We start from the raw sequence: 16,567 nt of genomic DNA, 5'->3' as shown, positions 1-16,567 counted from the left end.
GGCCTTGTCCACCCCTCCCTGCTGCCTTGGGCCTGATCCCCCTTACCCTCATGAGGGTTGCGGGTATGCGGGAGCCTATCCCAGCCATTTTCGAGCAGTAGGCCAAACTTGTTGCCGGCCATTTGCAGGGCACACACAGACAAACAACCATTTACACCCACAATCACACCTGGGGAGAATCTAGATTGGTCATTTAACCTATTGTTTTGCCGGCCATTTGCAGGGCACACACAGACAAACAAACATTCACACCCACAATCACACCTGGGAAGAATCTAGATTGGTCATTTAACCTATTGTGCAAGAAAAAAAGTGTACTACAGTACATTAACCAGCGCCAGTCTTTTAAAGACATAGTAAGGCAAGTAACGTTGGTGTTTAACAAAACCATACACAGAGTGAGGCAGTGAAATGGCAAACTTGCTAAACCGAGATACTTCACAGGAATGTTAATATCAACATCACATTTGGTATCAGATCGCCCACCCAAAATGTGTCCGCACGTCCAGGATGCGTCACGTGGGTGCTGCCTGACTTCACAGCATGATAGGTGGCGCGAAGAAAAGCAGTACGCACCAAGGCTTGATCACTTCTCATCGAAATACGATTCTAATAAATAGTCACTCTGGCTCATACTGGCGTAATCCACTTGGTAGAAGGAAAAGAAGCCAAGAAGAGAAACGCTGCAACCACCCACACTAAACAGACAGACCGCTTATGTAAGACATGGATCCACACGCATATGGACTAGTCTGCCGGTCCTAACCTTGAGATTTTGTCCATCGAAAGGCAGAGAGCCGCTGACGAGCGTGTAGAGGATGACCCCCAGGCTCCACACGTCCACCTCGGGCCCATCGTACTTCTTGCCCTGGAATAGTTCAGGCGCGGCGTACGGCGGGGAGCCGCAGAACGTGTCCAGCTTGTTCCCCAGAGTGAACTCGTTGCTAAAACCAAAGTCTGCGATCTTGATGTTCATGTCGGCGTCCAGGAGCAGGTTCTCTGCCTGCAAACGGACAATTCAAACCGAGTGGGTGGAGGACAATTTTTCGGATGTGGAGAAATACTTTGGAAGTCTTGCTACTTGAGTGTGCCTGAAATATTGGTTACTACGGTGGAGGGGTTGCAGTCGCAGACAAGGTAGCACGCAATGGGCAAACTCAGCGATGACACTTCGTGAAACTTGAAGGGAGTTATTGAGCAAGTGGGCCCTGGTTGCCTAGCAACAGGTGCACTCTCCTTTTCACTTGATCTAAATATTCTCTACCTTCTGCGCGATTGCGATCGGGAGGCTGGAGACAGCTTGAATGGAAACGATTTTGATGATGATGAGGGGTAAAACTCAGATAACCGCTACACTGCATTATTGATGAAAGTAACATTGATCGCTTTACTGTGAAATTCAGACTCATTCAACAACCAATCAAAATCCACATCAGTGTTAAGCCTGTGACATTGTTTTCATGCCAACCCACTGATGAGTGGGATTAGCACAGGATGCGCAGGCCTGCTATACTATGATGCCTTGGGGTCTGCGCTCCAGAAAATTTTTTTTTGGACTGTATAAGAAAATAGTGACAGCTTTAATACAGTAAGTGTATGACGCGGTAGACAAAAGAGGCTTGGTCGCCACCATTTCATAATCATGTGTGAGTGTATTTTGTCACCTTGAGGTCTCGGTGTACTATACACTTCTGATGGCAATACTGCACCGCTGACACAATCTGGGGAGTGAGAAAGTGAGCAAGGGACAGAGAGCAGAAGGAGAGTGAGTGAATAACGCAAGAAAAAAAAAACACAATTAGGAAGCAATTGTAAAGATAACGCAGGGCTGGACGGTTGTTCTTTTTTGGGAGGGGCTTCTGTATTTTTAAAGTGATGTGCACTGCCTACTTAACAAGAGATGGAGAGGGAGTGGCGTTACTCAAGCTAAGACATACTGCATTGTGGATCATCGAATGACGTTAAATTGTTTGTTGTTACTTATCAAGTATCATTTACAGACAAGTTTGGACAAACGTTTTTTTTTTTTCTGCCGGGAGAAAGCACTTTTTTGATGCTGGGAAACGTTTGAAAACTTCCAAACCTGTTCTGAATGCTGCTGCTTGGTGTGTAAGCCATCAAAATGGCAAATTGAAGGAATTTATATTGACGCACTGGAACATACCTGTCGAAATTTGGCACGGGCTTCTTTCTCCTTCATCCTGCCATGAGCCACCAAGTAATCAAACACCTCTCCTACAAGACGGGCACACAATTGGGGCTCCATTCCACTCCTGCACTTGAATCAAAAGCTCCCGCACGTCACACGCTCGCTCACCTCCGCTGGCGTACTCCATTACCAGGTACAAGGTCTTTTCGGTCTCTATCACCTCAAAGAGCTTAACTGATGGTGGAGGAGAATGCAAAAAGATGCTGAGTGGCCATCATTTGCACCCTTTCCGTTTTGTTTGAAGCGTGGCCGTCCTTTCAACTCACCTATGTTGGGGTGGTTCAACATCTTCATGATCCTCACCTCCCGGAAGAGCTAGCAAACAAGACGCACACACAGAGACGGGCTGGGTCAAACACTCAATGGACACAGGCGGCGCTCCAAACTAAATAAACACCATCTTGAGGTTTGCGTGTGCCTGCCAATAGAAAGTCTATGTGTCCATGGCAACACCACATGTGGTCTGGAGGCCCTTGATTAGGGGCTTAACGATTTTAAAAATAAGCAAATTGCTGTTTTTCTTTCCCTCAATATTGCAATTGAATATGCTTTTTTTTTTTTTTTTTTTTTTTTTTTTTACAAGCTCCCTCAAACTCTAGCGATTAATTTACCTGTATCTCAAGAAACAATAGTCAATGCATTATATTGTGTGAATGTTTTGGCTTCATCGGTTAGGCTTACACTAAGATAAAAGCAAACGAACCATGAATTAACATGAAAGACAGGTTTTCAACTTCAATACCAGTTCACTTCCTAAATATTTTCACAAGAATTCACTGCAACAACACCGTTCTACCAAAGTGCGCCAAAAACTTAAATCGGTGAGTCATAAATCATATGACAACAGCAATGCAAACAAATCCGTGGCTTTATCACTTCAAACTTTTCATGTTGGATGAAACAATGACGTGTACATTTCCAATTCCTAAGGGCTGAACTTGTTTAGAACTGACAGAAACAAAAAAGTAACATGGATAAAATAGATAAGGAATAAAGCCTACTGACTGACACGAAACACCGGTTGTTGCGGGGATCCCCCAAAATTGAAGCCTTTTCCAAGTGAAAATTGCATTCTGCAACTGTGTGCGGTTGATTTGAATTTGAGTAATTGTTGAGCTCTGGTGCTTACGGTCATTGTTGGAGCAAAATATAACAAGAATCAAATGGCAATATGACTTTGTGAAAAATCTGGATCTGAGCATACTGATCCTTCTTTTTGCGCTAATCTGACAAGCAGTGGCCGTTATGTGGCAAGCACAGCAGTGGTTCTGCATTTTTATTTGTCGTGATGCAAACACACATGGCGAGAGTGCGCTTGTGTGTGTGAGAGAGTGAACGTGTGCACATGCGTGCAAGTGGACAGACCCCACCCAGCCACGATCAAGGGAAGTAATTGCAGTTTATTTCCTGTCATTAAAACTCATTGAAAACCGGACCGCTTCAGAAAAGCAGAGGAAAGGAAGATATGCGTGACCGTTAGATTTTTGTAAACGTGTGTGTGTGTGTGTGTGTGTCTGTGTGTGTGTGTGTGTGTGTGAGAGAGATTGGGAGGAGGGAGGGGGGGCAACCCACCTTCTGCAAACTGGAGGAGTTGAGTTGTGTCTTATCAATGATTTTCACAGCCACCTAGAAGGCAAAAAAGAAAAACAAACAAAACAACATGACTTGCATGCATTGCACAAGCACCTGCACCTCAGAGGACGAGCCGATGGCAAACGTTGGCATTGGATTGAGGTGTACAAGATTGACTATAACATGATAGCAGCAGGTGTCAGTTGCATAACGGGGGTCGAATAAAGACACACGTGAGGGTCGGCGGCACAGTATGAAAACACGCAGGGAGCGATGAAACTGAAACAAAAATAGAGTCAGATGGGAGGGATAAAAACTGTAAAGTGTGACGGTGTGTGTGTGTGTGTGTGTGTGTGTGTGTGTGTGTGTGTGTGTGTGTGTGTGGGGGGGGGGTGGAATTCAAGAGCGTTTAACGTGCAGGAGAACAAAGGACTGAAGACAATTGAGCACTTTCTTTCTTCTTTCCAGTGTTGCTCATTTGACTCCTTGGTGCCCTCTGACTCGCCCTTGTTTTTTCCACTGTGTGTGTGTGTGTGCGCGCGTGTGCCAGCGAGTCACATGGAGTGTTATCAGGGTGTCAGGCAGAGAGCTGTCACACGTTGACAGAGCCCGCCCATGTCCCTCCTAACCAACGTGCCGTGTTGGTCCAAAGAAGGAGCCCCAGCATGGCTCGCCGCTTTCCCTCTGAAAGCGACACGCCGCAAGTGCATAGCACGCTGAGCCGAAGACTTTCTCCGCTGCGGAAGAAAATGCTGAGCTAATTTTCTGGAAGGGGTTTTATGCTCTCCAAGAGCCATATGAGCTGTGGCCTTTATACAGAATGACAGCAGCATGTACATGCGCACACACACACACCTTCCATCCACCAGGAAGTCGCTTTTGAGGTGTCATGCGGGGATCTGCCAACAAAAACTTGCTAGATTTCTTGCACGGCTGATTAATAGGCGGGTCGAATTTAATTAGCCCATTAATCGGTTATCCAAATTTTATCCTGCCAAAAAGAATCTGAACTGACATCAGTCTCAAAAGTTCCAGAACGGTCGGACAGTAATTCTGACAACAAGCAGCGCAACTTTCGGTGTGGCTGGCGTGTGTGAAGCCCAAAGATTTACCTCCTTTCCGGTGAGGACGTGGCGAGCCAGTTTGACTTTCGCGAAGTTGCCCTTGCCAATGGTTTTCAGCAACCGATAGTTGCCGATGTGCGGCTGCTCGTCCGACGTGGTCGTCGCGATGGAGTTCCGACATCGCGACATGCTGGAGCGCCCGGACGACGACTTGGAGTCCTGACAATTCCGAAGAAATCAGAACGCACGTGTTATACAAATTGCAGCTTTGGGCTGGGTGAGATAAAATGTCAAAATATTTACCGTGTGTGAACATGATCCCGAATAAAATAACCTTTTAAAAGTTCAACAATTGAAGAAAAAAAAACCCCGCCAGAGATCGACCTCTTTTCACTGGGCTGCGTTCTTTTCAAACGGAACACAATGTCAAAAAAAATTAAAAATTTGCAGTCACTCATTTTGGCAAGGCTACACTGTATTCCACTGACTTGGTCTTGCCAAAAAGTGAGCAGGTAATGCACCTCAAAGTGTCCAAATATGGCCATTCGAGCCTAGAGTTTCCTGTTGCTGCTGTTGCTGTTGAGCAACCTCCAACCGGGTCCCAAAGCGGCTCCTAAAGCCGCAGCGACCCGGGCACCTGCAGACCCAGTTGTCGGCTGTTGACTAGGAACTGTTCGTAGCCCAAAGGCACGCCCAACACTGCTCGGAAGTTGGACTCCGGTTGCTGCTGGTTTTCCCATGGTTAACGTTTAGCATACAATATTTATCCTCTGACGTGCCCGGATAATACATCATCCTATTTGTGTTTTTTTCATAGCGCTCCAGGCAAGAAGTTATAGGAAGCGACAGAAAAACAACAACAACAACAAAAAAAACTGCCACGCTCAGAAGGTTTGAGCACGGCTGGCAACAACCTGGCAAATCGGTGAAAGCTTCATTGCATTTGTGTGTGAGGGAGCGATCTGAGCGGGCAGGTGAAGGGGGATCAGGGTCAGAGCGGCTTTGGGGTGACGACGCACAAAGGCGCGCAAGTCCACACACATCCCATGCACGCAAAGGCGCGCTTGCACCAACAAGCAGACGGGCGGGCGCGCAGAGTGGGACAAAAATCACACACACAGAACCCCTGGCGGTGGGTTTTTCGACGCACTCTCCCGAGTGCCCCTTTCCACACCAACTAGTGATTTGATTTGTGCAATTATCTCGGGACTAATTAGAGGCTCACTCGGTGTTGCGAATAAGCCGCAGACCGCCAACGAGCTCTTCCTCGCTGCGCTGCCACACATTTGGGGCCCTGGGAAACCGGGACAAACCATGATTACTTCATTGTGTTTCCCCGACTCCAAACAGAGCATGCGTCTCCCGTTTAAAAGCTTGCCTGCACACACAAAAGTGGAACGGGAGCGCTTCATCTCGGTCGGGTGCCACAATCCGGGAGCCGAGCGGAGATCCTTATGTGGTCTTGTGTGAGGGTGGAGCAAATGAGTTTTATTTTGGGAGCGAGAGGGCGAAGGAGTGGGAGACAGACAATGTCATTGTGAACACGACTGCAACGCAAAGAGAAGCAATGGGGAGTCCAGTTTCTTATTTTGATGCTGATTCCATAACGTGCGCGGACTGGACAGTAAATGCCGTGAGAAAATAACACAGTATTGCGTGAAAACAAAAAAGTCGTGTAAAAATATGAACTGCTTTTATAAAGCGCAATTCATGTATATTGGAAAAGCCCATTGATACGAACGTGTCATTGGTTCAAAGATCTCAGATGGTCGAAATCAAGTCACGTCTGGTTCAATGATCTCAGATCGTCTAAATCAAAACCGATTTTCGGTTTCATTGGCCTTGAACTCTGCCATGATTTTGTTGCCATTTTACGGATGATTGTCAAAATTTTTGACTTTGCCAATTCGAAGTCTCGGCTGAGTTTGGTCTGGGAGACTCCCTTCCCCGAGTGAGAGACAATGTCAGCCTTCACAGACGGTGAGATTTGCTTCCGTTTACCAGACGGATTTTCAGACCATGTATGCGCCGTGCCTCCGGAAGTCGATCAGTAGCATTGCTGAGCAACGGAGAGGAACCCCGCGCTGTACATTTTCTTCATAAGCAAGGTCGCGGTGGCAATTAGCTTCCCACGGTTCATCTGAACAAATGCATTTTCGCAATGTTGTGGGGAAAATCTGGTCGTTATCATGAAGTTTAAATGACAAAGATGTTCGCTGGAAGCAAAATCGGCAAATGGAAAATGAATGACGTGAAATCGGGAACTGTGAACGAACGTTATAGGGGTGGACACGTAAACGGGGCACTTTGAAAAGAGGTTCGACTGTACAATTCATCAACGGCAATGGCAAAGAGCGGCAATCTGGAGCGCCTGGAGAAGCATTTTCAAACGGTACACATACGTACGATAGTTTCTGCACTTAACACGCTGCAAAAGTGCGTCCCGTGCCTCCGCATCAGGTCTCGGTTAAGTTTGCCATCGATTTCCTTTTCACAAACTCTTGCATCTACTTTGTTTTTCTGTTTCATTCAAGTTAGGGGCCGTTATGGCTGTTGATCATCGTGGCGTGCATGCGTATGCTGTAACGGGGACTATCGCGGGAAGTCGGTTGCTTGAAAAATAGATCTTTGATCAGTAATAGGTTGTGCAGCCCTGGTCTAGTGTGTGGTGACAGAAACACGCAGCTTTTGGCCTTCTGTAGCTCCTTGCAAGTGTTCTTGTTTTTTAGTTGAACTGTTTGAGCTGCTCAATAGCGGGCTGAAAACACTTTGGTGACTGCGACTCTTCTTTATTTCACTACACTGAAGCAATGGCAAATCTGAAGCTCGTTCCTAAAACATAAAAAAATAAAAAAATGACCAAGTGGTGCTTTGAACTCAAAAAACACATTTTGGAAGAGCCATAAATCAAGGTACCTCTATCAAGATGTCAGTGCTAGACACAAGGGAGCAGGATGACAACAGCTGCATGAAAAGAGAGACTCTCGCGTAGTGACACGTGAACCAAGCATATTCCTGCCACTGAACCAAATTCTTCACCACTGAAGATATGGAATGACCTTCCGTTAAATGTTAGGCTAGCGCAGAGCAAACTTTAGCAAAGCATTTGTAAAACTTCAACATAAAATTGGGTCGTGTGAGGGAACAACAGGAGACATTTTGGCACTTTTCCAGGGAAAAAGTCATTTTTCACTGACTGGGGGGGTCGCTAAGGGGGTCATAGCGCAAGGACTACTTTCTTCAGCTCTTTGGTGGTGTTTCATTCCAGGACTATTTTTGTATACCGACTCTTCCTTCATTTTTGGGCAGCTGCAGGCTGACGACTCCCAACGCCCCAGCGCGCACACATTCAAACTACCGTAAATACAGGACGACCGCATTTTGTGATGTTGCCTTTGGGGGGGGCTACGCATGAAGCGGAACCCTCGTGACTTCACAGAGACGTAATTGCAATACCATGATCCTGTGAAACTGTCACACGTTTGCGTAATCGTACCATCACAATCTGACACCGGCCCCTGTCTTCTTGTCAATTTTGTGTCTTGCATGAGACCATTGGCTTCCCCCCAGCCCCTCCCCTCCCCTCCAATTGGATCAAAAGCATAATCTTTGAATCAAATTGAATGACTGAGCTCCCTCCCTAACACGTGCTTCATGAAATGGCCTCTTGACTCCACATTACAACACCCTGGTAGGTTGCCAGCTTCCCACGCACGACACCCACAGAAAACAAAATCTCCCTTTCAAAAACAACACAATCGGTGCGCTACCTTGAAAATGCAGATTCTCAAACGTAAGCAGGCATGATGTCTCAAGTCATGAAGTTCAGGATGAGGTCAAGTCGAGTCTCGTCATTCTGAGTTGGGCAAGTGTCACGTCCTGGGGCGGGTGAGGAGTTCAGTCCAGGCTGACCGAACCCTACTGATGACTTCTTCTTTGTCCTCACTGCCCCGCTGTTGACACTTCTGGGGATCTTTACTTGAAATTGAGAGCTTGTGCATTTGTTTTTTGGTCTTTTGTTACCCTCCTGAACATACACCAAGGTCAAGTCGAGTCTCGTCATTCTGAGTTGGGCAAGTCTCACGTCCTGGGGCGGGTGAGTAGTTCAGTCCAGGCTAACTGAACACTACTGATGACTTCTTCTTTGTCCTCACTGCCCCATTGTTGACACTTCTGGGGATCTCTACTTGCAATTGAGAGCCTGTAGATTAAGTTTTTTGGTCTTTTATTACCCCCCTGAACATACACCAACAAGATTTCAGCTCTGGCGTGCATCAAATATTCCGACAGAGATCTGCGCAAACCCCACATGCGGGCGGTCAACTTTAGCACGTCGATGTCGCTGTTTCTCTCGGTTTGGTGTGAGCGGGCTTTTGAACTGGATTACCATAAAATGCGAGTATCCACCCATGTGGCACGCATACCGCAACACAGTCTGCGCTTCTATATCCCAATGGTATATAAATGATCTATTTGGATCGCGGCAGAGATTCGGACTCTTCCGAGCAATCGCGGTAACTCTTGCTAATGACTGATGTCATCGCATTTGCCCCGGGACAGACTGATACTGGCTTCGGACCCGAAAATATGGAGCAGGAGGTTAAAACATGAGTCGAACTCGGTTGAGATTGACAAGTCACGCAGTGCTCAGAAAAAGGTCATTTACAAGAAGGCAACACGAGCCAAGTGTTCGACCATCTCAAATGCACTCAGACTCCGATGGCCACCATCCTGCGCAAGCTTTTGCTCAGCGTACTCCCCAAGAGAAATACAGTAAGACTGTTGTACTGATGTTACCATACACTTCTGCAGAGGCTTGGTGCTTTTCCAAACAGAGGTACATGGCAGCAGTGAAATTTCCGGATGGTGTTGTTGAAGGTGCGCCATGTTCGACCAGACTACGTCTTTTGAAGCACTTATGACATTGAGTCTGGATGTCGCAATTTCCATCTGCTCTCAAATGAGCCTGGACTGCAATTCATGAGAACTTTAAATTATCAAATACAGTCATACCTCGGTTTTCAACCATAATCCATTCCGGAAGGCTGTTCGAAAACCGATTTGTTCGAAAACCGAAACCACGCACCTTTAAAAAAAAACAATAATCTTTATTGAACACGTCTGCTCACAATGGAACGCTACACGAGGAAGCTTCACTTCCTCGTCTACCCGAGGAAGCGTCACTTCCTCGTGAAAGGAAGGCGAGAGGGGTCAAATGGCGCATTCAAATGCGCTCAGTTTGGTCGAGAACCAATTTTCGGTCGTAATCAGAGTCATAAAAAAAATCGAAATTTTTGGTCCAAAACCGATTTGGTTGAGAACAGAGACGTTCGAAAACCGAGGTTTGACTGTTGATTTTTTTTCTTCGAGAAACTGAATCAAATACAATTTATTATCCATCCATTTATTTAAAATTAGGACATTAATTCAGATTTGATTAAGATTCTGATCGAGGTTTAATCTGTCACATTATTCCCGAGTAATGGCAGATGTCAACAGAGGTCTCATGTTGATTCGGCACCCAAAGAGAATCAGTCAGCTTTAATGAAGCAAGACAAAAACCTGAGAATATTTCCCGCTGACAGACTGAAATTCCGAGCATTTGGACACGTTTCACGTGAAATGTCTTGAAACATTGAACTCATGGTCAAAATAGCAGCGATTTGATTCACAGTTCTGCCATTTCAAAGGCGACGGGTTCCTGTTGTTTCCGTACTTGCCCATGATGGTCTTACGGTGAATCATTTTGCGCAATTTGCTTGATTTGTTCTGTGCCCGTGTCGCTCTCAAGTAGTTGGCCGGCCACAGAGGGCTTCCCGTTCAAGTGTAACGGGGCACACTCACAGGATGTGCAACTGTTCAACTTAATTTCATAAGACAGCGATCTTTTTGCACCTGCTTTTGCTGCTCTCAAAACAACGTTATATTTTGGTTTTGATTTCATTTTCGCCAAATTATCTTTCTTTTCTTCCCTGGCAACCGTTGAGGAACACAAGCGTCGTGGCGGAGAGGGAAGTCCAGGTCGACAGTGCGCCGCCACACCTACCAGTCCACTCAACTGGAAAGGCTTGTTTTACGCTGCGCTCTGTTTTAAACAATCCTATAGACACACACAAACACACACACACGCACCCCAGCACCTGTTTATGCGACGATTAATAGGGTTGCTGACACAGCTCATTCAATTAAAATGTCATTCCAGTCAAGTGAAACACAAACTGAGTGGGGGTGTGTATCTGAAGGAGGGCTACTGTGTGCCACGGTGAGAACAAAGATGAATGCGTGCGTGTTTGTGTGAGGCAGGTTTTCTGTTGCTAGGACCCCAGCTAGCTCCGTCTCTCTCTCTCTCTCGGCTGTTCTGCCTAGCGACTGCGCCGCTAAAGGAGCAAGGCAGAATTTACGGTTTCTCGGGCGGGATGACGACGCGCTTGTTACGGATCGTCATGCTCGTGCGATGACTCATTCAACGTAAGCAAGAACGAGGAGAGGCCGCAGAAAGAAAAAAAAAAAAAAAGAAAAAAAACGGGGGAAATGCGCCAGTGTTTGCTGTCATCCGTTTGGCAAGAACAGTGGGAGGTTGACTCGTAATTATCAAATCAATCTTCCGCATTAAAATAAAGCAACATGCCATGAATCAGATTTTTTTGTGTGGTTATACATATCCAATTCCAAATGTGACGTCAGGGTGCTGTGTTAAACGTAAATCAGGATGGAATGCCGTAATTTGCAATTCATGGTCAACCGATTTTTAATCGAATACACGACAAAGACAAAATGTGTAAAGTTCAAACTGATCTCTGTTATGGTTTTGAGCAAATGATCATCAACTTAGTATTTTAATGGCTGTAACATGTTCCAAAAGAGCTGAGACAAGGTCATGTTTCCCACGATGTTACATCCCTTTTTCTTTGAACGACATTTAATAACCATTTGGGAACTCAAGACACAAAAGCTTCTTTTCGAGCCAATCATGGCACCCGCCTGTTCCCAGTGAGCCTGTCACTTGTGGCATGCTCCAAGCAGGTGTTTGATGAGCATTCCTCAACTTTCTCAGTTTTTTTTTTGGGAGGGTTTTGCAGGCACACAAATCCAAGTTAAGGATCAGTTGCTAAAAACGATAAAGATGATCATTTTGAACATTCGATATTTTGTCTTTGCGGTGTACTCAAAAATAGGTTCAACATGATTTGCAAATCACTCTACTCTGTTTTTATTTATGTTTAACTCTGTGTTGTGTACTTTTAAAAAATGGCATCCAATGTATGATGAAACGATTATAAAAGAGTAACGCAAAACGCTGTTTCAGCAAACAGGCCACAAGTCACACAAACTGTTGGCATTTGTGGTTGTGTGGCTTTAAGAGGCCCGGCCAAGTCAATCAGACCTCAAGCTCAGATTGTCCATTGACCACACGGTTTGTTCAGTGTGAGAGTCTTTGCTCCTTGAGAGTGTTTTCATTTTACTTTTTTATTATTATGTTGGCCAAGGAAAGGGGCAAAGAGTCATTGCTTTAAAAAAAAATAAAATAAAATAAAATAAAAATAACCTAGGTACCACTGTGGACAGAAACTCTTATAAATGGGCGTTTGAAATGCGATTACACTGCGGACAAGTCTTCTCAAATAAGGAAATGGCCACGTTTGAAAAAAGCGGTAGTTCAAAGCCATCGCGCGAGCGTGCCCAGCTAGTGTGCGCCGAGCACCCAACACTGAGATTAAGGATGACGTCAGGGGCAGACCTGTATTTCGAGCTCCGTTGGTCTCTTTCATGAGACACGGGGGAATATCGCCAAACAGGAAAAACCCTACTTCCTCACACACGGACACTAACTAGTGAACGGCTGAGCTCACTTGAACTTGGTTGCTCGAGAAAAAGCCAACAGTCACCACAGCTAACACTGTTAAATATTAATCCAGAAATGGCCAAGGCACCGCCCCAATTTGTCAATGAGCACGTCAACCCCGCCTCAGGGACGATTTGAGGAAACACAGCAGTTTTCCAATCACTTCATTGGATGCTGTCAGTGAAGGGTTTATTGATAGACGGCAATGGAACGGGAAATGGTCAGTGTTACCACCTTATATAGCAGCTATTGTTCCTACTTAACATGAGCACTTGTAAGTGGGCCACAGCGTGGCTCTTATGTCAACAATGAATCAAGAGTTTTACGCAAACCAATCCAAATTAGGATTCATTTTCCTTTGTTCAAAACACAAGACATTGGGGACTTTCTTCTGAACAAGCGCTGTTTCTGTCATCCCCTAAACTCATGTTAAAGACAGCCATACACATTCAAGGCTCGACGATATACCCGTCTGGTGAAGTAGATGAGAGGTTTTGTACGTTTTTCTAACACTTTTAAATTTCCTCTGCCCATCGGAATTAGCGCAAAGCTGACTTCGGGCGGAAGGCGGACTCCACCCAGAACTGGTCGCCAGCCAGTCACAGGACACATATTGTTGAAACAAACAAGCATATCTACACCGTCATTGAGGGGGAACCGAACAAACACTGCCCGAACACAAGTCAGGCAGCGTGTACCGCTACAACATTAGCGAAGAGGGCCATGTTGAAATAATTTTCTTTTTGTTGGAATTGATAAGATGGCATTAAAAAAAAAAACTAGCGAAGGGAAGGTATTGGTATTGAACATTTTTGATTGACAGTCATCCCTGCGCGTGATAAATACCCCTTCCCGGTCCCGCCCTCATCTCCAGGGACCACCCAAATGACTGACTGCTCTTCCTGTGTTTGGCCATTCTTTGATCCAGTATCTGGGGCTTCCTCATCACTGGGTGGATTTGAAAGCTCTGCATGGTTTCTTTGTTGCCTTTGAATCAAATGAACTTTGGAAGCACCGCAAGTCAAGGCCTCCGCTCTTTCAAAACCTGCAATTCTCTTCTCTGAAAACACGTTTGAGAAAGCAACGTTTCAATTTCAAGTTGACACCAGAAGACATCTATCTCAATTGTGAACTTGGCAGTTGGCGTTTCTCTGCCGAAAATGTGTTATTTTCAACTCAAGTATCAGTGATCTAGGTCATAGTAATCAGCAAAGGTTGAATCGAGGCGAGTGGAGTCTTCCTGTTTGTTCGGGAATTTGGTGTTTTTAAGAATTTCATTTCACCAAAACAGTGTAAACTGACTCAGGCAACTACGTTATTAAACATAATAACATGCGTGTAAGGGTGCAGGTATTATTCTAAACTTCAAATGTAGTACTTGTGACTTGAGTGTGTCTGGCTTCAGAAAGGCGGGGCTTGGACAGGTGAGTGACGTGGGTGTCAGCGAAGTAGAGCGTAGAGTTGGCTGGCTTGAAACCTCTGCATGTTGATGAGTGACTCGTGTTGCGGCCATTGGCAGTTTGTGTTGAAATGTGCTGATCGTGCGTTTCGTTGAGACAGTGATTGATCGTGACTGGCAGCTGTGCTGTGTCTATGTGCATGACAATACATTCTAACGGGTGAAATGTGGATACATGAAATTCGCTAACACTGACACATTGACGTATCATTGTGGTACATGGTACTTTTTTTTTTTTAAGCAAATGTGAAATCCATGGCGGCAATTTTTGTTTTTTGTTACTTTTATGGCCCTTATTGAATTAAATAGTGACATAATTACATGCGGCTAGTAAACATACATCTTCGGTGTAGCATGCGGGCATCTTTTGACCACACGAACAAGGACGCGATGGAGTCGGGCTTTTTTGAGTGCACTCGGCTATTTAATGATGTGTGATTTTTCAATACGTTCTCATAGTCATCAACACATGCCGGTTTTGCTCCATGAGACAGAGCTTCAATGTATAAAAGCCGGTCGCTTCATTCGTATTTTGCTCACTTGTCCGTGCAGTTTAAGTTTTGACATTTTTTTCAAAGACATTACTGACAATGAATAGCGTTTTGGGGTTGTCGCTGGATGATAACTACAACGGAAAAGGGGATAATTTGATTCAATAGAATAGAGGGTTAACGTCAAGTCAATACATACTGAAGAAGCTTCTCCTCATATCAGAAGTTAAAATTATCTGCATTTATGGAGACCACTTTTGGGGTTAGTTCTTGCCTCCTTGGTTTATTTTGAGACCTGACGCCTTTCTATATGTGGACTTTATGAGATAGTAACACATACTTTTGGTAAGTTGTGCAGCAATGGTGCACAAGTGAATTGAAAGGATGGATTGCAGAGAGCAAACAGAGGACCAAAAACAGGGCTTCATTGAAAACTACCAGCAACGGGTGAATCATGTAAAACCACAGTTTTTGTCTGAGATGATATTTCTCATAGAAATGCTTCCTGAAATTATGATTACAGCCAATTCTGCCTTGGGTACAAATTTAGGATCATCCCAAATCTGTAACGTGCATACCAGGTTGAACTCACCCTTTTATATGGATTAAAAACATGAATTTGAGAGCCCTTATTAGCCTTTTTACTTGGGAGTGTGAGGATACATGTATTGGGGTACACTTTTGTTCCCGCAAAGGGCAGGAAGTGCTATGCCCTCGAGCCACACAGCTACCCTGTAAACAAACACAGAGCAGCTCAGCATCTGGCTCAGGACGCCTCGGCTCGAGATATCGTTTTGTAGTTGCAGGATACCAAAGTGATCGGAATATCGGTGCAGTTCAACAGAACCTTACAGTTGCATTCAACCTGATTCGGTTTCGCCCCAAAATATTCACTTTGGGCCATCCTTACATTCTTTGACAATGATAAATTTTTCACTACTTTATGTTGTCTGTTTCTGTGTTTGGTAAGCTTTGCATTGATATCAGCATTTTGAGAAGAGCATAAATATTTAGAGTTCAGAAAGTCCAACACTGGGATTCAACCTATATTGTCTTGGCATTCAGAGGTTGGCCGGGAATTGGTGCATTTTCACCATTATAACGTTTCATAAATTTCTTAATATTGTCCACTGCAAAATGATAATTTTACCACAGGAATCGGTTCCTACAAACACAACAAACAATGTTGCACTTTTCTCAGCAGACAAACTATGTTGCATTTTCCTAAAAATAAAAGATCAGTATCCAGATGTAAGTGCAATTGTGTGGCTGTATTTTGTGCAATTTTGACTATTCATTGATCGACGTGATGATCTTACCTGCACAGAGGAATTTTCAATGACTTGCACCAGTGGGGTTCTTGTTGACATGTTGGCTTGATTTGAAGACTTGTCGATGCAAAAAGGCGCAAGGGAGCAGTGACCCAAAAGAATGACTAATCAGTGGCTTATATACATTTAAGCTCTGTGTGGGTACAAAATGAAAAAAAAGAGCCCCAGTGCTAGCCCGCTAGCAACACGTCAGACAGTCCGTGAATCAACAAGTTGGATCCCACATCTGCACATCAGTTAGCTTCGCTAGCTCAACCGCGCGTCCCATCTTTGTTGGCACTAAAAATTTTTTTTTAAAAAAACAATGCCAATGTGAGGGGTTCGGGTTTATTGTTGCCCTTCAAAAGAGTCACTGGCTGGCTAATGGGGCTGGTTTAAAGAGACAAGGTACAACTAGGTGGCTAGCATGCTAAAGCCAGCACGACACCGAGGGAATAGACGACAAACGGCCGTTGTGTGTTTCCGTAAAACTAATTTATCGCCAGGTTTTGTGTTTTTATTGTGTGTGCCCCCTCACAAATAGCTTTTTACGATGCGTAAAGGAAAAAAAAATCAGGTCGAAAACAGACTTACAGGCCAAAGATCTTCCAGGCAAGGT

General features: G+C 44.9%; 1 protein-coding gene across 1 annotated transcript in view; it reads right to left on the bottom strand.

Moving 5' to 3' along the window:
* Nucleotides 1-16,556, bottom strand: part of LOC109508317 (serine/threonine-protein kinase MARK2-like) — a 32,330-nt gene extending 15,774 nt beyond the window's left edge. Inside the window, exons 1-8 of the mRNA XM_019858214.1 lie at nucleotides 15,958-16,556; nucleotides 4,894-5,064; nucleotides 3,782-3,835; nucleotides 2,476-2,524; nucleotides 2,318-2,383; nucleotides 2,165-2,235; nucleotides 1,665-1,721; nucleotides 727-1,003 (exon numbers count right to left, since the gene is read on the bottom strand). Coding sequence (XP_019713773.1) covers nucleotides 727-1,003; nucleotides 1,665-1,721; nucleotides 2,165-2,235; nucleotides 2,318-2,383; nucleotides 2,476-2,524; nucleotides 3,782-3,835; nucleotides 4,894-5,064; nucleotides 15,958-16,008 — 796 coding nt within the window. The 5' untranslated portion in view covers nucleotides 16,009-16,556. The remainder of the gene's footprint in view (nucleotides 1-726; nucleotides 1,004-1,664; nucleotides 1,722-2,164; nucleotides 2,236-2,317; nucleotides 2,384-2,475; nucleotides 2,525-3,781; nucleotides 3,836-4,893; nucleotides 5,065-15,957) is intronic.
* Nucleotides 16,557-16,567: the final 11 nt, after the last annotated feature.

The sequence above is a fragment of the Hippocampus comes genome, unplaced genomic scaffold, assembly GCF_001891065.2.
Source record: "Hippocampus comes isolate QL1 unplaced genomic scaffold, H_comes_QL1_v1.1 scaffold48, whole genome shotgun sequence".
NCBI lineage: Eukaryota > Metazoa > Chordata > Actinopteri > Syngnathiformes > Syngnathidae > Hippocampus > Hippocampus comes.
This window is presented reverse-complemented; position numbering and strand designations above follow the sequence as displayed.